General features: G+C 40.8%; 1 protein-coding gene across 1 annotated transcript in view; it reads right to left on the reverse strand.

Moving 5' to 3' along the window:
* Positions 1-22193, reverse strand: part of LOC128449390 (dynein axonemal heavy chain 11) — a 37361-nt gene that overhangs the window by 11860 nt on the left and 3308 nt on the right. The window contains exons 10-62 of the mRNA XM_053432523.1: positions 21978-22115; positions 21782-21897; positions 21446-21641; positions 20821-20925; positions 20346-20741; positions 19753-20085; positions 19270-19524; positions 19003-19172; positions 18705-18927; positions 18497-18613; positions 18301-18387; positions 18053-18211; positions 17761-17844; positions 17474-17632; positions 17268-17390; positions 16544-16666; positions 15850-16074; positions 15680-15771; positions 15473-15599; positions 15210-15362; positions 14882-15115; positions 14215-14346; positions 13697-13857; positions 13441-13597; positions 13173-13318; positions 12974-13090; positions 12753-12891; positions 12452-12544; positions 12176-12370; positions 12009-12086; positions 11768-11900; positions 11492-11619; positions 11071-11219; positions 10775-10925; positions 10549-10680; positions 9674-9847; positions 8871-9075; positions 8446-8611; positions 8208-8310; positions 7401-7640; positions 7159-7320; positions 6860-7053; positions 6465-6627; positions 5934-6057; positions 5627-5769; positions 4685-4846; positions 2710-2943; positions 2400-2546; positions 2169-2282; positions 1941-2084; positions 972-1154; positions 763-864; positions 532-666 (exon numbers count right to left, since the gene is read on the reverse strand). Of these exons, the coding sequence (XP_053288498.1) occupies positions 532-666; positions 763-864; positions 972-1154; positions 1941-2084; positions 2169-2282; positions 2400-2546; positions 2710-2943; positions 4685-4846; positions 5627-5769; positions 5934-6057; positions 6465-6627; positions 6860-7053; positions 7159-7320; positions 7401-7640; positions 8208-8310; positions 8446-8611; positions 8871-9075; positions 9674-9847; positions 10549-10680; positions 10775-10925; positions 11071-11219; positions 11492-11619; positions 11768-11900; positions 12009-12086; positions 12176-12370; positions 12452-12544; positions 12753-12891; positions 12974-13090; positions 13173-13318; positions 13441-13597; positions 13697-13857; positions 14215-14346; positions 14882-15115; positions 15210-15362; positions 15473-15599; positions 15680-15771; positions 15850-16074; positions 16544-16666; positions 17268-17390; positions 17474-17632; positions 17761-17844; positions 18053-18211; positions 18301-18387; positions 18497-18613; positions 18705-18927; positions 19003-19172; positions 19270-19524; positions 19753-20085; positions 20346-20741; positions 20821-20925; positions 21446-21641; positions 21782-21897; positions 21978-22115 (8421 nt within the window). The remainder of the gene's footprint in view (positions 1-531; positions 667-762; positions 865-971; positions 1155-1940; positions 2085-2168; positions 2283-2399; positions 2547-2709; positions 2944-4684; positions 4847-5626; positions 5770-5933; positions 6058-6464; positions 6628-6859; positions 7054-7158; positions 7321-7400; positions 7641-8207; positions 8311-8445; positions 8612-8870; positions 9076-9673; positions 9848-10548; positions 10681-10774; positions 10926-11070; positions 11220-11491; positions 11620-11767; positions 11901-12008; positions 12087-12175; positions 12371-12451; positions 12545-12752; positions 12892-12973; positions 13091-13172; positions 13319-13440; positions 13598-13696; positions 13858-14214; positions 14347-14881; positions 15116-15209; positions 15363-15472; positions 15600-15679; positions 15772-15849; positions 16075-16543; positions 16667-17267; positions 17391-17473; positions 17633-17760; positions 17845-18052; positions 18212-18300; positions 18388-18496; positions 18614-18704; positions 18928-19002; positions 19173-19269; positions 19525-19752; positions 20086-20345; positions 20742-20820; positions 20926-21445; positions 21642-21781; positions 21898-21977; positions 22116-22193) is intronic.

Below are 22193 nucleotides of genomic sequence, written 5' to 3' on the forward strand. Positions count from 1 at the left end.
GTGTTAAATATAATTTTCAACAAATCATACAAATGTGCAGCATTACACATTTATATATTCTGTACATTTATATTCCATAACATTTTGTTGAAACATTTTGGAGAATGAATTATTGCCGCACCAAAGATAAACTAGAGCTTGAGCAAGGACGTGTTCACACACAGACACACCCTGACAGAGAGCGGTGTTAGTGTAGCGTTCTTGCCATCTCTCTCCCTTTCTCCATTTGGAAAGCGTTCAGCGAGCCATTTGCCCAGTTCAGCCATGCGTTGTCTGTGGTGCAGCCCTCTCTACCTGTCTCACAAGTCCCCAGTATGCTGCTGGGCCAGGCTGTAAAATCTCCCATTGCCTGATCTACTCATACAACTGTCAGCTCATCCTGCCAAGACATAACAACTTCTAGTCCAGATTATTGATGCAGTTTGATTTACCAGCACCTCTCCATGCATGCCTCCGGTAAATTAACGGTTTACTTTGTGCCAGGTCAGCCCCAGTGACCCCACCGGACCTCTTCTATCTCTCCTTGTTTACCTCTAAGCCCTTGACCAGTCGATTGGCGAGCTCTATGGTCTGGTTGGTGTGCGCCACCTCATCCTGACAACTGATTTTCTCAGCTGTAGCCCTTTCAAACTGAGCTGTTAGGCTCTGAACGTTGGCATCAAGATCCTGGAGGAACAAAGCAAAATGAAGCAATAGAAAATACAGAAATCTACAGTCGCTTTGTGATTAAGTGGTTAAGTATAATAATAATAGTTCACTCACTGCTAGTTTCTTTTGAACTGACAACAGTTTGGCTGTTGCTGTCTCTAGCTCTGCATTAGCTTGTGATAATGCATGTCTCTTTGGAATGACCTCACAATAAATCTGCAAAAAAGGGAGGAACAATAAATGAAATAAAGAAAAAGAATCAAACTTTTAGCAGAGAATGTATTTGAGAGATAGCTGCAACTGATCTGAAGCTGTTGTCTGACCTCATAGTATTTGACAATGTTAATAGTCCAGGCACAGAGACCAGCTGCAGCTGTAGATTTGGTCCGAACTAGATCAGGGTTAAATTCAGGTTTTCTCAGGTACTCTTTTTTCACCACAGTCAAACAGGACTCAGGGATGTGCTCCTTGTCGTATGACACCAGGACCTGCAGGAAATCATCCACCTGACACAAACACAAATGCACGGGATACATTAATATACACAAACGAAATTTGGGCTGATATTTATCTATAAAATATATACTATATAATATCCCTTACTAATTAAGACTTAAAAACCTGATACGACTTCATGCTATGTTTACAAAAGAGTCTAAAACAAGGATTATAATTTGATAATTTCTCAATAATATTAACACAGATTAAATAGTCACTGCCGTTTAATTAAAATGAGTGTGTTAATACTGGGCAGTGATACTACAGCATTACACTCACAGATTGAGCATACTGGTAACACTACGTGAATATATTTAAATATAGCTGTAAAATATATATGTTTGTGCTATGTATCATGATTTTAATTTGTATGTCAAATATAGGCCCACTCATCGGCCATAAAGGGCCACAGTAAAAATAAGATTCTTATCAAATGCTGCTCTTGATAATAAATATAAGCACGTATAAGATGTAAATGTATTTTTAACGAATTCAACAATTGAATATATCTAAAATTACACTTTTAGAAAAGAAAAAAATTAACCCCCATTACATACTAAATTCAACTCGTTTTTTTAAATACATAATTGCATGTTCAAACTTGCATGAGCAGTCACTCAGAGGGTGAGAAACGGTTAACACGCTGGCTCTGCTAGAGAGTGAGCATATTCATAGAGCCATCCAGCTGTAATGTGAGTATTGCTGAGATGCTGGGCAGGGCCAGGGTCAAGGCCCACGCACAAATTAGTTTGGCATTAATCAGGCAGATGTGATTGACACGGTGACAGCTTAACCTTGCCCATGAAGGCCCGCGCCGCCTTCCAGCTCCGATCCTTAGGCACTCGACCGCGGGGGGCCAGCAGAACCATCACAGCTGCTGCCACATTGATCACTGCCACTGAAGGGTTTGGAAAGGCCTTCAGCTCGGTGAGATTCATCTAAAAAACAATAATAAACATTACGTAATCATTAGAATAACTGAACATTTGAAGGAATTTTGCGCATCTGATAAAATTAGGCACCTTGTTGAGGGTGTCGAGTGCTGTCGTGGCTGCCGTCAGCGATGGCTCTGCTTTGGCGAGGTCGTTTTCACAGTCCTTCTGTTTGACTGATACTTCTGCCTGGATTACAGAAACCTGTTCAAAAGCAAACACTTTGAGGTTAATCCTAAAACATTATGCAGTACATGTTGTAAGATGATGAGAACACTGCCGAAAAGAGTATGAAAGCGACCATGAGACACGATATCTCACCTTCTGTGCCTCGACATCTGCAGCCTCTCTCTTGTTTCTAACCCTCTCAGTCTGCAGTCCGATCTTTGCAAGGAGAGCTTCAATGTTCTTGTTCTTTAAGGTCAATTCGGCTTCTTGCGACGCCAGTTTTGCTTGAAGATCCTCAACCTAAAAACAGGAAGAAAATCCTTATATGTACTTCAGTTTGTGATATAATCTGTGGGAAAAACTGTTTAAATCAGAGAGGAGTAGTTTTTAAAATTTTCCTAACAATAAATTGTACCGTAAACCCTGATATTAGCCCCCAACAGTATATAATGCAGAAATGTACCTGAGCAGCAGTGGTTTGGAGTTTTTGAAGGCCGCTGTCAAGCCGGTTCATCTTGTGCTGGAGCTGAGCGCGGCTCTTCTCCAGAAGGTTTCTGTACAGAGTGATTTGCTGGAGAAAACTCTTGGGGGTGGTGTAATTGTACCTCTTCTCATTGCGCTGGTATTTTTCACTTGCCTGGTTGACACTAGTGTGAACGTAGGCCATGAAAAGACTGATGGATTCCTGGACGGCAGGCTGTAAAAATAAGCAGACAAGCGGGGGGAGAGGGGAGAAGAGGGCGAGGTGGATTGAGTAGAGTTTAACATCCCCAACCTGATGGGGACTGAAATATTATCTTCATAAATTTTGAATTCATCTACAAGTTTTGCCATCTTCCTTGGCTGGCCCTGACTTACTCAATCTGAAATTTAGGTGCAGCTACCAGGAATGATTAGGCTTTGAAACCCCTATGAAAATAATGTGTTCAGACCACTGACGTGCAGCTTGTAAGACATGCACAATGTTTACATTATCTCGGATGCCCTCCAACTTTCTAAACACTGTCTCCAGTCGCAGTTGTACCACTGTCCAACAAGGGATTCATCATGCGGTGCTCAATGACACACGGCTTCCATTAATCACTCAGTTAGCGATCAATTAGAGCAAAAACAAATGAGCGGAGAATACGAGGATCAAGCCTAACCATAATTCACAAAAAGCCATTGTTAATGATCAGGGAGCCAGTAGGGAAAAATCATTATTAATTAAGATCTGACATAATGGTTTTTGACAACGCATGCTGTATTCAGTTGAGATGCGAAAAGAAGTTGCTCATTGATTGGCCTCGTGTAACAACTATTAGTGGGTTGTGCGTTTCTAACTTTAAATAAATGATCATTTCATTTCTTGTATTCCTGCCCCTTCACGCAGATGAACAATCATTAATAACTTTTAGGTATAAGGTCTTACATATTAATGTGTTTTAACCTTTCAAAACAGTTTGCTCATGATGCAGACTGAATTGAAAATTCCAAATTTGTTCTCTAAAAAAGTGTATTAATGATTTTTCTATGTATAATTATATCACTAGAACTTGACTTGTTCCACTCTCCTTCTTATTTTTTTAACATTCAAGCTAAAGTTACCTATGTAAATATTATCGATCAATCAATCACACTGTATACCACTTTCCATTCAAACAATGTAAATGTAACTGTTAAGTAGATGCAATCGTAAAAAAATATATACAATGATAATGACAATAAAATAAATACTTATACTAATGCCACATTTTCGTCAGTACTATTACTGCACATAAACATCCACATGTGAACAAGTGTAGGGAACATATACACAATTAGAACACACAATTAGAGCACACAAAAAACACACACACACACACACACACACACACACACACACACACACACACACACACACACACACACACACACACACACACACACACACACACACACACACACACACACACACACACACACACAGACAGACAGACAGACAGACAGAGCGGAGAGTAACAGTCTGGCACATGTTCACATATGTGATGACACTTCCTGGTTGTGACAGCTGTGCCTCCTTAGAGGGTCGTTATGTGCTTAATCACTCTTCTCTCATTAACATAAATGATCCTGGGTTGTGATGGTTCCACTGCTCTGATGGAAAACAATGATATGCCTGCACTCACTGTGAGTCTCCAGGCATGTGTTCAGCCATTTGTCAGTAGCTCAGCAGAGAACTAATGATGAGGGATCTATGGAAAAGTTAATCCAGCTGCACTGTAGTAATTAAAAGGTGTTCATTAACATCTAACTATGTCTGGAGTACGCTGGTACATGGCAAACCGAGGGAAATGCTGTAAATCACACCCACAGATACATCTATGACAGTTAATACATGTGCGGTGGGAAACACTGAGCCAAAAATTATAATTTTATTCAGAAACGGTGACATAAAGTAGTAAATTCAGAGCCCTGACCTCAATGCCTCCAATCTCTTGGATGAACCTGTGGCTGACCGACTGCAGAGCATCAGTGGTCCAGGGGTGGAACCAGTCGATGGTGGTGCATTGGACGAGGGCCGGGAACCGACGGGCTCTAACACGAAGGACATTGCCGACAGGAGACAAACACAATACCACCTACAAACAAAGGAGCAGGGACACAAAGAGTTACCAAGATACATACCAATGAACCCACAAATGTGCACCCCTATCCCAAACAACAACAAAGATCCTTGATATCACAGATTCATTCAAGATGGGAACCCATAAGTGACAGCCTTCTGTGGTCCCACTACCATCCTACTGGCATGCGGACGATCATACACATTCCCAGTTGGCTGGAGCAGACGGTGACGCTACAAGGCCGTAGTGCAAAGATTAGCTAGACAGCATGTGTGTGAGTCAGCTTGTCAAACATATGTAATAATATTAAATAGCAGCTGTGCTTTTAATTTTCTCTCTCAAACACGTTAGTGTGTGTATCGGATTTTCTCATTAATTTCTTGCTGTGAATGTCGGCTGTGATGGAACATTCAAGTGTGATCAAAGATGTCCTCCTTAGTGTAGCAGCTGCTAATTTCTAACCTTGTCTAATGTTTCTCTTGGTGGCTAATGAAAAAATCGGTTTTCTCAATCATTTTAAGAACCAAAATTCTACCACTTTTTTCTTAAAAAACAATTCAAAGTCCATTTCCACAGTCTCAAACTGAGTCCCATTCCTAAACTGAGGATAATAAATGAAAAAATAAGATGACAATAAGGCATGTCACCTAGGAATCTTCAGAGAATAGTGATTGCAGATAATTGAACAACTTATAAAGTTAGATATTTAAGGAGCGATAGAATATCAGTAGATTCAGACTGATAAAGTTGGAGATGGATAATAAAAGATAGTGGAAGAAATTTGGAATACAAGACCTTGAGCTGTAATCGGACCCGATCAGTAAAGAACCTCCAGCAGTTGTCTCTGTTGTCCAGCAGTCCAAGGGCCCGAACCTCAGCTCTCACCCCCGAGACAATACTTTCAATTTCATCCTCGCTGAAGAGCTCAGGGATTTCTCCTGAAAGGAAAAATGTATTAATAATCACAAACTAACAAGTTGTAGAAATCAGTGGTCCATCTGATGTCAAAGCGACAGCAAAGCCTGAATAAGAGGTACAATCAGTGGTCCCTCAGGCTACACAGCTGACTAACAGCACAACTGTGGTGGAGTTTGTCTCTGACCTGAGGCCAGTAAGTCATTAATTATGACCAGGAACCGCTCATCAGGTATCTGTGCATCAGTCAGGAGCAGAGCCACACGCTGGTTTTTCACTCCGGTCTTCAGGAACAAACCGGCCAGATCCATCTACAAAAAACCACAAAGGACATGAATCTCTGCTGTTTCCACTACAGAGTTACAAATTGTCCAATAACAATCCGTGAGAAAGCACAACTCCCATGCTAACGCCTTGATAATAGACTATTAAATGATTAAATTGACAAACTTGATTCATCAATGAGATATTGAAATATTACTCAGTGGCTTTTAATAGTATCTGACAATTATTTCCTGCATCAGTGGAGAAGCAGAACAAAAATGAATTTCATCAATATACTGAATTCAGTCGGGGAGAAAAATTATGAAAGATAAAATATATGTATATTTGCATATCAAGAATGAATTTTAAAGCTATAAATTATGCATTTTCATAAAAGCATATTTAATTTAATTAAACAGGGAAATAATGTTCTGTTCATGACATCAATATTTACCTTGAGGTGCTGGATGCCATAACCTTTACTGAGAGTGATTTGGAAGACGTCCACAGAGGACATGTAGGCAGCCAGACGAGTCAAGCTCTGCTTCCCACTGCCCCCGACCCCGACCAGTAAGCCGTGACCCCTCGGAGACTCCAGGATGTGACTGATGCGACAGCTGGTAACAACACAATCATGGGATCTCACTTCATACATGTTGCTCTGCAAATATTAAAATCTACACTGAACAACTCTGAAAATAGTGATATGATTTATCAACAACAATACTCACAATCTTTTCAAAAATATTTCTATAACTCATGATATTCCCTCCTTTCTTAAATAAATTGAAGTTTCTGTCATAATTTTAAAGTAATTGTTACAATAATATTTGAACCATCTATACTTACACATGCTGCATTGCATCTTCAAACAGCACCAGATTCATTGCTGCATTAAGCTCATTGTAGTTCTCCAGTGCATCAGTGAGAATGGTCCTGAGCACAGACCAGTCTGCAACAGGAGCATAAGAGGCTTCCTCACTCATCTGGGAGAAGTGGCAATACAGGAGAGGCTCCTTTGTCAGCGTTTTGTCCTCCAGTCCCTGCACAAGCACAACAAATCATTACAACCTTTCAGTCAGTGTTATCTGAAGGTTAAGAACAGCAATTCATACAGTGAAGACTGTTTATCAAACTCTGTGGTTTGCCTCAAAGCATTCATGCAGAGTCTCCATCTGGAGCTTCCTGAAGAGCTGCAGGTCCTTGTCATCTACGAGTCTGTCCGAGTAAACTCTGCAGGACTCGTGAAGCCACAGCCGAGCCAGGTCAGTGCTGTCTCTCACACATTCAGGTCCAGCGAAGAGAATTCCCTGAACAACACAGGTAATAAAATGAATATTTCATATTTCATTCAAAAGTCCAATTGCAGAACTTGCCCACTATCAACTACCTGAAAGACATCGGACAACTCTCGTAGATTAAATGTGTAGTGAAATTTGATCGCTGTGGGCAGAAAGCTGTGAACCATCCTGTTATGAAGAGTTATGGCAGCTTGGACCATAGTTGGGGCGCTTTTCTGAACCAGTGAACTGAAAAGCTGCTGGTTCAGGTGGCTGCAGAGGATCTGACTGAAGATGGACGTCTGAGTTTCAGCTGAAGGAAAGTTCACTGCAAACACTGAGAAATGTCTCTGTAGAGAAGACATGAACAACCACATTTCAGAAAATGTACAACAGTGGACAATTTGAATTATTACAAGGCACTAGTTTGAAGTTGACCCCAAAAACTTCTACTACAATCTAATTTTTTTTGCAGGAATGTATTTTTAAACTACACACTACAGGCTTGTTTTTATAAAAGTAGCAGTAGTTGCTATATCATTCATGTACACCCTCATCATACCGGCACTTGAGTATAAATTATTGTTTTAAAATCTGTTGCATGATTTATTTTTACTCCTAACCACACAGGAGATTTAAGATAAGTTTTCCTTGTGACATTGTTACAGCTGAAAATTCTTCTTCTTCATGCCTTTTCTTTGTAAAAACAATTTGAAGACTGGGGGCTTTATGCAGAACAAGACTGAACTGTGCTTCAGGAAAACGTTGGATAACCTTTCCACTAATTTACACATACATTCATTTCTATTTATCTTAAGTTAAACTATATTTCAAACGAGTTGTTGGGATTTTTGCATTGGAAAATAAATGATCATGGCACAATTTATCTTCATCTCAAGTTATTTTGGAAAACACACCTGTAGTCTGGGGTTGATTTTGAAGCTCCCAGCGGTTGGATTCATACAGGCAACATACTGGGTGTTGTGTATTTCTTTAAGGGTCAGTTTTTGTCTGTCATACCTACATGAAATAGAAGAAGGCTTGATTTAATAAACCAAACACACTGTAGCTTGGACAAATATGTAATGCTGTGGCAGTAGACACAAAAACACAAATGAAAGCTGGTAGCCTACTAAGAGTGAGGGACATTCTCACCAGTGCCCATAATCCAGATGTTGTCTTATAAGTGTATGAGGCTGCACTGTGCCATAACCGTCAACAGCTGGCATGTTCATGTCATCTATAAAGTATATCAGCCTTCGGTTGCCTACAGGGGAGTAACTTCTACCTGCTCTTTTCTCTAACGGTTGCTCCAAGATCCCTAGGAGAGAAAGAAAAATTGAAACATCATGAATCAACAGTAAAATAACCTTATCTAAACTACCATCCTAACACATATAATATAGTAAAGATATTTGGTTCAGTCATAAAAAATATTGGGAAATGCAGAAATCTCATATTACTAAGGCAATAATTGTATTAGTACTAGGTTTTTGCTCCTTCCACCATTTTTCAGTCTGCAAATTACCAGCAGATGGTGCTGCAGTTTACCAGATGTTCTACCACAATCCCTCACTCACCCTGCAGCATGAGGGAGGTTGTGTAGTAGTTGAAAGGTACTTTTGTGGTCATGTAATTCTCGGGCAGACAGTCTAACTTGTTCCTGACAACTGCAGTCTTCCCCACTCCTGCATTCCCCACGAGCATCAGCGGCTGTCTCCTCTCCAGCAACAAGTCCATGAAGTAGCGGAGACGCACAGTCTCTGCTGTGTGTACCAGAACAGCCTGCAATCATAGAAACAGCAGGAAGACACAGCGCAGAAACATACATGGTTATTATGGCTTTCTTTGAGTGTGATTTATTGACAGACATGTGTTCAGTGAATTGTATGTGATTTATAATTTCTTGTATTTCCCAAGTAGCAGTACCACAACTATTCTGTCATAATAGCATCATTTGCTCAGAACAAAACCCCACTAATTATGGCCCAGCAAGAGCCTTTGGAGCATTCACAGCTGTAAGCAGGAGCATAAAGAAAGACAATAGAGCGTGGGTGATGGCGCGAGCCTTGTTGCTCATGCCTTCACCCCCACACAGTCTGGTATGGGGTGTAGTGGATGGTAATCAGACACAGTGGCAAGCCTATCATCCATTTTAGCACCCCTGCCATGACCTTATGACGTGACTTCACCCTCTCTTATTATGTTCACTGAGGCACACAGTACGACTGTATTGTTAGTTTTTGCTTATTGTTTTGCTTCTTATAGAAGGTTGCTTCTAGTGGACGTGTATGTGATTATTTGTCAAACTGATTGGAAAAGTTTCAGGAGTTACTTGAAGGGTAAACCTCTCTCACATCGATCCCAGTGTGTACGTTCTTACCTGTAATGGCGTACAAGTTTCCATTTCAAACGGCGGCACAGTATCGCTCCAGGGTAGGAAGCGTCTGGTCTGAGGGTCAAGGTGGTAGTCAAACACCGTCCCTTGTGCCGGCAGCTTCACCGTCTTCATTTCTTTGGTCCACCACTGACTGAACTCGACCCGATAATCACAGAGCTGGACAAACCATCCAAGATATAAAATCATGCAGTAATTCCTATTATTTCAATGGCAATGAACGACCCCACTATTAGTCCAAATGACTGACAGTTAAGTATATATTATTCATGGTCATTTGACATTCTTGATTTGCCTCCCAATGAAAGGCACTGTGTCGCACTGCCTGCTATATTTATACCTTTGAGCCAAAACAAGGAGTAAGTGGAGTTATAACTAAGTTGAGTAGTTCCCAGTTCCTTTTTCCTGTGGAAAATGCATAATTTCTGTTGAGCGACCATTTGGGTATAATAAAATAAAAATATGAGTGCGTTTTATTACCCTCATTTGCACATAAGCACTCGAGTGGCTCTTTTAGTTGCTGTTTAGTGAATAAGTTCATATGTCAAAGAAAATAAGATTTTAAGTCTTCTACTACACTGTTATTTCTAATTCAAATAAAACTAAAAGGGCACTCGCAAAACACAGTCATCCACCAAGGCCCAACAGTCCCCTTATGAAACCGCATTCAAATTCATTAGATCTGATTTTTCTGATCTGCACCAAATTAAAACCTCATAAATATCAGTCCCCTAAACATGCCAGATTTTCTTTCATCAAAATCTTTGAATTATTCTCTTGAATTAGTGAAAATGTTGAAAATGCCATATCAACAATGTTTAATAGTAACAATGTTATACCAACTATATAACAACTTATACCTGATCTTGATACATGGCCCCACCAAAAGCCCAGATACAGGCAAAGGTGAAGTAGGTCTCATAGAGCTCACGTGGAGAGTCCGATGGAATATTCCCTGGTGTTAGAAGGCAGTCAAGCAAAGCGCAGAGTGTCTAAAGAAGAAGAACATTTTTATTTTAGATGGATTTTAAAATATGGATACAAAAGAGTAAATAAATCCACTGTGGCTGTTTGTGTGTTGTGTACCTGCACCATAGAGTTCTCTGGGATGGGAGTGATGGTCTTAAATGTGTTTCTCATTTTGTCTAGACAACGAGGTACATATTTCTCAAAGAGAATGGTGAGGTGGGCTCTTTCTGTCTGCCGTTCTCTTTGATCAATCCAGCTGGCGACATACCTGAGCAAGGAATCATTTTAAACTGCTGGGATGATCAGATCACAATCAGACTTTTAAGTAGAAAATATTAACACAAATAAATAAAAAGCATGATACAGAAGATAATACAATTTTTTTTTTTTATAATATGTAAATAGAAACTCACGGATTCCAGCCCAGGTCCTGCTGGTTCACATAAAGGATTCCTGCTCTGGACACAGTGGCAGGGGTGGCTGTTCTAAGATGACTGATTTCAAACACCAGTCGCATGGAAGTGGTTAGAGGCACACGTTCATTACTGGCCAGAGTCAGGACCTGAAAAAAGTTGTTATGAAACCTTATTTCCAAATATCATAAGATTTAAACAGTGAATACGATGGACAAGGACTCTACCCAGACGATAAGGTAAACGGTAAAAAGCACAAGATTACTGTGACATGATTCATTGCGCTTTAAAAATACCTCCAAGTACTCACACTCCAGGAAGTGATTATTGAAGGAGGGGTAAAGAAACATATTTTCCCCTCTATACCACCTTAGTTGCTATGTGTTGTAGAATAGTGTATGAGTGAACAGAGGGGAGGTACCTTGTTGTCATCCATCACCGTGTTGAGTGATTCAATCCACATCGGATCAATGTCTCCATCCAACACAATCCACTTAGGTCCTCGGTGGGAGATGTTGGCCTGCTCTCGCATCAGTGATGAAAGCAGACCTTACACAGAGATTGAGGGATGTAAACCACAACGGAGATTGCAGTGTATAAGCACTTTTTACACCCAGTATGATTTAGAGCAGTTTCTTGTCTTCTAATTTTTTTTTTATAATTTCTTTTTTTTAAATTTAAAACCACGTCTTCTTACCATCTTTCCACTCTCGGGTTGCAGGATGGATGAAGCCAAACAATTCATCTCTGTCTACTGCCTTTGGATTGAGGTCATTCCAAACAGGCCTCCTCTTCAAGTTTACATACGTTTTATGGAGAACTCTCAATATCTGTTAAAATGAACATACATCCGATATTTGACATCTGCCTCACAAAAATTTAATTGAGCATTTGTTTTCAAAACAACTGATTATAAAAAATTATGAAAACATTCCAACCTGGCTTTTCCCAGTCCCTGCATTTCCAACAACAAAGACAGAATGACGCACGGACATGAGTTCCTCCAACTGCACCACCTGATTAAAAGTAGTTGTTTATGAAAACATGATTATTATTATTATTATACAAGTATTTTTTGCAAGTTATACAAAGCATACTGACAAACCTTAAGGATGAATGGTTCCTCGGGCTGAAGGCGGAGCTCCAGTGTGGTATTCCGGATTGCCTTTTCAAATTCACAGCTCCTCTCTCTCTCCACCTCTAGGCCGGGGAACAGGTCTCCCAGCAGTCCCAAGAAGATGGTCACATCCTCAGTCACAATTTTTGGCATGTTGAAGTCCCTCAGAGCACGCATCAGCACCTGTAAAGTAAATTTCATAGCTTGTATAAAACAAAGCTTCTTCATCTTGCAGCTGTGATGTGACTGACACAAATAAGTCACCTGATCCTCTGGTCTTGTCTTGTCTCTTCTTCTCAGTGTCCCTGCCACAAGCAGAACAGACTTGACAGCGCGCAAACCCCAATCATAGTGGTCCTAATAGACAAGTGAGGAAGGAGAGGGAAGATGTGTACTCCAGTGTTTATGCTTACCATAAATCATGTCATACAAAGCACTGAGAGTTATTGAATGGTTTCATGCATCATTGAGCTGCTGAGGTGTGGCTGAGAAGATTTATTGTTGATGATGTCTTGTAAGCCAACATTATGAAATGTAACAGTGCTACTGAGTGCTTTTCCCCTACCTGCTTGGAGAGCAGTTCTTTGCAGAGAGTATACAGACTGATAAACTTCCTGGCTAGAAGCTTAGCACCTCGGAAGCCCTCTGCCACCAACATTATCTCACAAATAAGCTCAGTGTCGGGCACCACCATGGCACAGGGTCTAGGACACAGATAGAGCAGACGGTTATCTTATTGTTGAAGGTACATGAGGTGTGTAAAGTACCTTATTGTATGATTCCCACCTGAAAAGAGCCTTGAGGTTCTCAGGCAGCTCTGTCCTTCCTGCATACCCAGGGTTCATTGTGATAAAAATCCCCACAGAGGGCTTTAAGTCAATTTCCGTATCAAGGAAAAGGAACCTGTTAAATTTCACAGTGTGTTAATACATTTTTAACTGTTTCAACATTTAAGGTCTTGAAATATTGAGCTTTGATTTGCCACCTTTTCTTTTTAGAGCGAATGGCGTCCTGTATTGTTTTGACTTGCACTGCTACAACTGACAGAACATCCACAGCGATACGATTGAACTCATCAAAGCAGCCCCATGCACCAGTCTGAGCCAGACCCTTGTAGATATTTCCGATTGACTGAAAACAAAACAACATTTTTATTTTGCATCCAAACATACATGTTCACTGAAAAATCTAATCGGGTGGTGAACTGTGTGGGAAATAATAATATGTATACAACAGTCTGTGGAATTTCACACCTTGTAGTCCATCTGCTCAGAACAGTTGAAGATGTAGACCATGATGCCCAAGGCTCTGCCGAGATCCTTAGTGGTCTCAGTCTTCCCGGTTCCAGCAGGACCTGCTGGGGCTCCACTCATAGTCAGGTGGAGTGACTGAGTCAATGTAATGTAGCAGCTAAGCCACAAAGGAACAGAAGTATTGGTTAGCAAGGCTGAATCTAGCCAAGGTGTTGAAATATTACATGCATTCCAAGCGGATAAATAGCAGCATTACCGGTCTGTGAGGGGAGTGATGACTAAACGTGGAGTGTTTCCGAGGTACTCATAAGAGTAAAGGAACTGAGCATCACAGATGTTAACATAGCAGTGGCGCTGCTGCTCATTCCAGCAATGTCGGAGCTGGGAAAGCCACTGGAAGGCTTGTGAGGTGGTGATCTGTGCACACAGAACGCAGTGAGAAGAGCAATTGTAATAACGAGGGGAAATAGTTTTATTCTAGGACTATAGTTTTTTTTTTATTGTGATGTAAAAAAGGACAATTATTGTTCACATTAAGGTGCAATATTATTATTATGTTGTTTTTCTGTCCCTGTCCTTTTGTATGGTCATCACTTTCTTAATCATTGCTAGTTGCTATTTCTCAGAGAACAATGTGTTTCTTGATGAAATGAAAGCAAAAAAGTAAAAAAACAAAACATTGAATTTATGCTATACACTTATTGAGTGGCATCTTTTCATAATTCCCAAATTAAATCAGTCGCACTAAACACAGATTATGGCAGTTGTGTTAACCTTTTGCGTGATGAGGCTTGTAACAACATCTCTAGCATGGACGTCAATGGTGCATATAGTCATGATCTTCTGTCTGTCACCCGGGCTCAGCTCTCCCAGTAGCATGCTGATCAGTGAGTTCAGTTGAGAAATCTGCAGTAGGGAAGAAAAACTGCTTTAGCGCAATGCTCTGGAAATAGACAGGGGTCTGTTAGGAGAAGCAAGCTAATCTGAAAATCACACATAAAACCGGATTGGCAACAGTGAAATTGGTTCAAATTCCTCGTATCATTTGTATTGTTAATCAGTCAAAGCTGTTAAAAGTTCAATCTATACAGAACAACCTACATTCACTATATGATCATGGACCTTGTAGACGATGTGACAGACACGGCGGTGCACACTAATCAAAGACTGGGACTAAAGCATCACTGGATGTCTTGTATTTGTCACTGGTCGTGTATAACAGCAGATCCAATCAGTGCAGTACAGTCGCTTGAAGGGTGAGAGAGATTATTCAAACAGCAGCCAAGGACATGCTAACCTAAAGGGTGCTGATGAAACTGACAAGAATGATAATACCACTCTGAGGCTCCACAAACCCGGCTCAGGTCATATATATGTGTATATACAGTATATTGGTAGTGTGTGTGTGTGTGCGTGCGTCTGTTAAACATGAAATACACACCTGCTTCTTGTTGTAGTCTTTTAGTGCAGATTCGTAACCTTCCTCCAGTCTTTTAAACACAAGCTCCATGTCGTTGCTCCACCAGATCTGAGATCCAGTCAGAGCCACTTGGGCGGAGAGGTCCAGAATCCACTGCTCTCTGGGCTTGTCCTCGTACGTGGCCACAGCCTCAGATAGGTGACCCCTGACGCACTCCTTCATAGACTCTTCAAGACAAGCCAACCATACCTCCACCTATCAAAAAGTATTTCAACCGTTAGTTAACTTATTATAGTAAATGTCATTAGATCATTTATCTATTGGATTCTGAATGAATGTAGTGTCTTACTGCGCCATAACAGCAGCATTCAGTCTGGAATGGGACATGTTCCCTCTCTTTGCTGTACATGCCCACCGCAAGTTTAGGATTGTCCACCGGTTCATTTTCTGCAAACTCCAGATCTGACAAGTTGTCAAACAGTTTTGAGAGGTGGACAGTTACCTGCAAAACACAAAAACGTCAATACATTTCCCATGAGAAATAGTAATCCGAACAACAGTGACATCATTATAGTACAAATAAAAATGAATGGATCTTCTCCATCTGTGTACCTGTTTAGGGCGACTCCCTTTAGAAAGGATGTCCAACAAATCTGTAGAAGAAATGAAGTAGAATCGTGGAAACGCAAGTCTCTTTGTCTCTAGGTATTCAGCAAGAGCCTTTTCACACAGAGCCAGCCTGTTGGGAAAAGGTGACCACCACAGAGGTCAAAAACCTTTCAACTGAAAACAGAGTAATGAAAGGAATTTAAGCATCACCTTTTTTGTAGATCTTCTAACTTCTCATAGAGATGAGGTTTGTTGGTGGCCTCTATGACATTTTTGGTCTTGGCACTGTCCAACATTAGTTCCTGAAACAGTCAAAAATGTTTAAAATCATGAGAATAACAGACTTAGATTTACTGTACGACTGACATGTAAGTCCATACCTTGAATTCTTCATCTATAGCTTGGAACCTGTGTGCGTCTGCAGGCAGCTGTTGGCAGATGTCATCACAGCCTTTAAAGATGCTTTCCAGGTAGGCCCATGTCCTTTGCACCTCCATCCAGACCAACAGCACAGAGTCAGCCACAGTCAGCTGCTTCTGTAGTTCCAGCACCTGGATCAGGAAGTGATCTATGTGTTTGCTCTGAGAGACGCCCTGGAGCTGAACCTGAAGGGGGAGAACATGGAGACATCAGCTTTGCTTATCTGAAAGGATTTGTTTTAATGTAAAACTCAAATATACCAAAGACAAAGTCCTCACTTTATACCAGACATCATAACATGTGTCAGACACATTCACCCTCATCTGCATGCCATACAATAAAAAGTGGGGGAGGAAAAGACTCTTTTTAAACAAAGATGGAGGCACTGAAGAGGCAGGACTTCTAATTGCTGGCTATAACCCCCCCAATACATCTGGTGTACATGTACAAAGACTGCCACAGTCAAACAATGGCCTGTGTCCTACAGAAGCTATAAATCAAAGGACTCAATAGGGACCTCTCTACCCACAGCTGTGCTGTTAGACAGTCAATGGGGCGCCCCTTTCTGCACTCTCCTCTCTATTCAGTTCTTAACTATCAGTGCCCTGCACAGACAACTCTTCTGAGATCGAGTTCAGTAACTTAGATATTTACCTGATGATCCTCAAGAGCTTCAATAAGATCCTCATCACATTTAAGAAGTGGCACAGAGGTCTGGTAATGATCTTCATATGAAAGCTCCATTGACGCCCACGTTTCTCTGATTTCTGTTACAACCTGAAATGCAAACAATGGACAGGGTAATGGCAACTGTGTTAAAAAATAAACTTGCCTTATTTACAACAATATTTGGAGATAGGAGTAATTCCTGAACGTACTTTCTAGTGTGAATGAAACAATATTCATGATTTTGAACAATGTTTGTTTATTTGTTTAACACATTGCTCTTCAGTCAAAACATAGGAAGATGTTTATCATAACAAAATGGCTACAAAGTTTGCTTGGTAGTTATTTAGTGACAATTGTTCCTGTGTCCATACTTAAAAACAAGCTTTTAAGGTTGGGTTGTAAATTGACCACACTTCACCAGAAATGCAGAGCATGATACATTGTATGATTTGTCATTAGGAATTAAACAATAGCAATCTGCCATCGTCCAAGCTCACCTGGCTTTTAAAGGGATAGGAGATGGCTAGCTGATTGGTTTATTGCATACAATGCAAAAATATATGATCTTAATAGATCTTAATTGATCACTGCCTTTAAACTACCAAAATGCATTTGATAATCTTTAAAGCTTGCACTTAGATAATTACAGTACAGCTCTTGATGTGTTTGGCCTTGCTATAATTACAAATAAATATAAATAAAGAAGAACCTTCTCTATGGTCATTTCTTTGACCGCCTTATCCACTATGTTGCGAACTTCGTCTTCGAACAAATGGAGCTTCAGGGCCAGTAGGTCGTCCAAGGTGGTACTGTCAGTAACAGTGATGTTCATCTATTGGAGAATTAGATATTAACGGTCAGAATGAAAAGTTGTGTCATGTAAGAATCATGTATATGTACCCCTACTGTGTATACCTGTGTGGTTCGAACAAGCTGCGCCCAGTGACGCTCTCGTATTGCCAGGTTCTGAAGATGACTCACGGCCCGCAGTGACGTCAACAAGTTCTTTACATAAAGGTCCAACCCAGAATACACATCCCACTGACGGGCCTCCTTGTCAAGCTTCCGCATGTCCTACACAAACAGAAGGTAGGTGAACATAATCAGTTATTAGGGGCATCTGTTACAAACAGCAATGGTGCATGACAGCAAAACAGCAGGAGAGATGTGCTGGTGTGATGTAGCACTGTTGGTGACCTCACCTTGGCAAACCTCCCCAACTCTGCATCCATCTGGTCCACGTTTATCTGCCTCCATTTGGTCATTGTCCAGTTTTTCACACTGCTCTGTTTAGATAAAAGCGCATGACGAGTAGTCAATGGGCTTGATGGGGACATTTAGAGTCTTCAGGGTAAAAGGATCAATGACAGCCTCCACAAGGACAGGCTGGTCAAATCGTTTTTTGGGGGGTTACATGGTAAGTTGAAGAGGCTGCATTCGCATTACCTCAAGATGAGCAATATTGAAGAAAAAAATGCCCAATCAGAAACTTACCTGCACAAATACAACAATGTCCCACAGTTCTTTGAGGATGGTGGTCTCTTTTCTGCAGAGCTTGATGTCTCTGTACTCAGGAATGGTCACATCAAACAGATTTGTGGACTCCTGAAGTTCAGCTAATTCTTTCTCCATGCTTTGAATGGCTTTTTCCGACTAGGAAACAACATGTGATATCTGTTATTCATACTGAAGAAAACTGTGTTATTTTTACTGCTATAATCAAACGACGGCTGAACTCTTACTTTCTCAAGGCTGACGTAGGGATGCAGTGCATTGTAAGTGAAGGGCGCAGTTGCTCCGAACATCTCCCGGAATTTGGTTTGTTTCACCTGAAAAATTATGCTCTTAAAACGTCTTCACGATGGCATATACGATACAATCATTTTAAAAGAGAGTATATATATTTTCTCTGGAAAAAAGCACTAAAGCAGTTTTTACCTCAAACGCCATGCACCGTCTCCGTAACACCATCACCTCTGTATTCTGCATGGGAGCCACTTCATGTCTCACTATTAAGGCTAGCTTTTTAGCTGCACACCATTTCTCAGGGAGTTCCTGAGGAGAGAATTGATTCAAGATATTCCGATTATTTGTCTCAGAATAAAGTAGCTCTCGTCATATCATTTCCGTTAGTAGATCTCCTTACCTCCATCTGTGAGTAGACCTGGTCTGTTACGGTCACTCCGTATCGTTCTAGGAGGATTATCGTGTCTCTAAGAGGCTCAAACATCTTGTCAGTGGCTGTTTGTCTGTCTCTCACTGCCAGCAGGTGACTCATAAGTTCGGTCAAGTTGTGCTGGTCTCCTTTAGCTACAGGATGGTTCAGCCCTTCCACGGTGGCTCGGACAAACATCTGCAGCTCATCAAGACTGAGAGGGAAAGCATGTGTGAGAATGGCCGATGTTATAGATCGATCTGTATTTTATAATCATGCAGAATTTTACCTGTTTGTCACGTAAGTCAGGAGGTGCTCTTTGAAAAGCCAGCTCCACTTCATCACAACGTTAAGGAGGCTGACTTTGAAAAACTTGATGTCCACCTTAAACCATCCGTTGAAAACACTGAAATCTTCCAGCTTGGAAATTTCAGTATAGAGATCCTCAAAATAGTCAATCTGTAAAATTAAGATCACAACCGATATTACAATTACAATCAATCTGTTATGCAAGGGAAAATGTGATTCATGATTTTTTTAAAGCCTTTTTTTCTACCTGCTCTTTGAAGTTATCAATCGCAGGCGGACTCTCAGGGAGAACCTCTGCTCTGTGAGCCTCCAGCTCCTCAGCTGTGAGTGTACGTCCATACAGGAGAAACTGGCTGAGATACTCTGCCCTGTCATTTTGCCACAGGTGAGTGTAGCAGTCAAACTTTTCCTGGTAATTTATGGCTTTCTTCAGGACGTTCTCCACTCGCTCCATTATTTCATGCCTCAGGTCCAACAGATCTAGCATCTCATCCATTACATCCTGTAAAATGTATATTATATAACAAATATCATATTGAGTGTGTACTATTTGAAGAGGAATACACTTAAATCATGGAAGTAGGAGAATACTCTTTTTGATCATTATAGAATACTTTTTAGAACTTGTTAAAATTATTTATATTTATCATTTATCCTCGGTACCATCCCTGGGAGGGTAATAAAACATATGTTTACAAAGTGTAGAAAGGGTTTTAATATCCCCAAATACCTGGTAGGTCTCCGTGCTCAGGTGAGCAGCCACTCTCTTGATATTCACTGACGTCTTGAATATGTCTCCGACCAGTCCCTCTATCAGCTCATAGAGGCCATCCCCCGCTTCTCGCTCCAGTGAGGGGAGGAAGACCAATCCTGAGCCAGTCAGCATCAACTGAGACGCGAACAGAGGCGCCAGTTTTGTCCACGACTCCATGTTGTCCACAAAGAACTGAAGAGAGAGGCTGATGTAGCTGAAGAGCCCCTCCACCACCATCTCATCCACATACTCCAGGTACGACTGCCAAGCTTCTGAAGCAGGGTCAGCGCGGAAAAGAACCATATTCTCCTGGGGAACATTTTAATATAATTTGTTATGATTTTCAGAAGCAGTAAAGCATATTTATGGATAAGATAAGAAGCAAGAAGCATCGAAAACTCCAAACTTACTGCATCAAAAATATATATTCTTTATCTACTTTAAATTTAACCAGAGAGATAAAGGTTACTTAATTTGATCATTTCGAAAAATTTTACATTTTATCTACTTTTTTTTTTAAAGAAGAGTCCATTAAAAGTGAACTTGATAATAAATTCACTCATATGTACCTGCACCAGCACGTGGATCGAATCTCCGTCCTTCTTCAAGCCGTTGTACTTCCTGTTGACCCGCTCTCCTCTGTCCTCCAACTGTATGAGTGAACCTCTCTTGTTGTCCCTCCTGTGAAACAGGACTTGTTTACTCCATCCTTTCATCAGTGACTGAATGGCTTCACAGTTCTCCTTTGCTCTGCTGACTCGACATACGAGGTCTTGGACCAGTTCTTTGGTGGTGCTGATGAAGCTCCCGCTGTCCAGATCCTGCCAAGTCAGGTCAATCTCTGCTCTTGTCAACTGCAGGTCTACGGATTCCAGCTCGGCACGAATAAGAGGAAGTTCGACCTCTAGCACCGTCTGCTTGAGCTGGTTGTACCATTGTACCAGCAGCTGCAGACTGCTCACATACTAGAAAGACATATTGTTTAACTCAAACATGTATACAGGTGAGTAAATGGGGCCAAGATGTAATTTGCTTGTTTCTTACCTTTGTTAACATGTCACGCTTATCGAAAACAGTCGTTGCAGCTGCAGGGATTTGGATTTTACTGAGACTCTGAATATATTTCACATCTCTCAAGACTTCAGTCAGCTGAGGAGTGAAAAGAAACAGTGATAAACTCAATGTATAATCACAGCAGGGTGGTGGTCAAATGGTTTGTTTCAGCTAAAATAAATCATTAGAGAATAAAGCAACTAAAATAAAATCACTAACAAACTAGAATGGCACCTAGGAGAGTGCATACCTCGGCCAAGGCTCAACTGTTCCCATGAAAAACACATTCAAATCTTCTACCACCAGATTTATTTGGATCTGCACCAAATTGCAAAAATTCATAGATATAAATTTACTAAATATGCCAGATTTATTCATAAAGATTCATGTATTATTCCCTGGTTAACCTTGGACAGCTTTAAAACAAATACAATTTAAATAAATTAAATAAAACAATATTCCCACTTGGACTTGGAGCAATGTCATCATTCTGAGGGAACCTAACTTTGAAAAGACTACATCAGTCAAACAGTAAGAATTTAATAATTATTCTCAATCGGAGATTAAATACACTGCGAGTGCTCTATATAGTTTGCAGGGACATTGGATCAGTTACCTTTGGATTGAAGTTGACTGAAACCAGGCCAGATGAGTCATTTCTGGAGAGAAGAGGCTGGTTGAGGTTCATCAAGCAGGTCTGTTCCAAACCATCACACCAGTCAGAGTAAACGTCCTCTTCATAATGGTCCAGGAGACGCAACATCTCCATGTACATGTTGTTCTCCTTCACCATTTCCACGCCTCCTGCAGGCCTGGAGATGTAGAACAACTGTGAGACAAGTGTCATTTTAAAGCCTGACACAGTAATGATACTGTTGATACTTGTAATCATCCTGGCTGTCTCATGGCTCGTGAAAATTAACTCAGAAGACCAGTCACATGTTTTACTAACATATCAAATAGCGATCGGATTTTTTCCCATGGTGTTTGAATTCGTTCTCTGAGCATTCTTGCCCACTTCAAAGCATCAGATGTGTGAGCCATGTTCTTGGACAGACCACTCTCCATCTGTAAATGAAAAAATAATGAATTTCCTGTTCATGTGCCTTGTAGCTTAATTGCTAACATCCAAGTTTAACATAGCCTACCTGATTGATCTGGGATTTGAACATGCATTTACATTTCTCCAGCTCTTCTCTGAAATATTGCTGCAGCACAAGGAAGTTAGGGCTGAATATCTGTCTCACTTGTCTTCTCTCCAGGAAGGGTCCAATAACAGTGAGCAGCTTCATGACAAAAGACAAAAAGATGTTGTTGTTGGTAGAACTATCACTGGCTAGTCACTTTAGTATCTATGTCACTGG

This window comes from Pleuronectes platessa, chromosome 10 (assembly GCF_947347685.1).
Source record: "Pleuronectes platessa chromosome 10, fPlePla1.1, whole genome shotgun sequence".
In the NCBI taxonomy this organism is placed as follows: Eukaryota; Metazoa; Chordata; class Actinopteri; order Pleuronectiformes; family Pleuronectidae; genus Pleuronectes; species Pleuronectes platessa.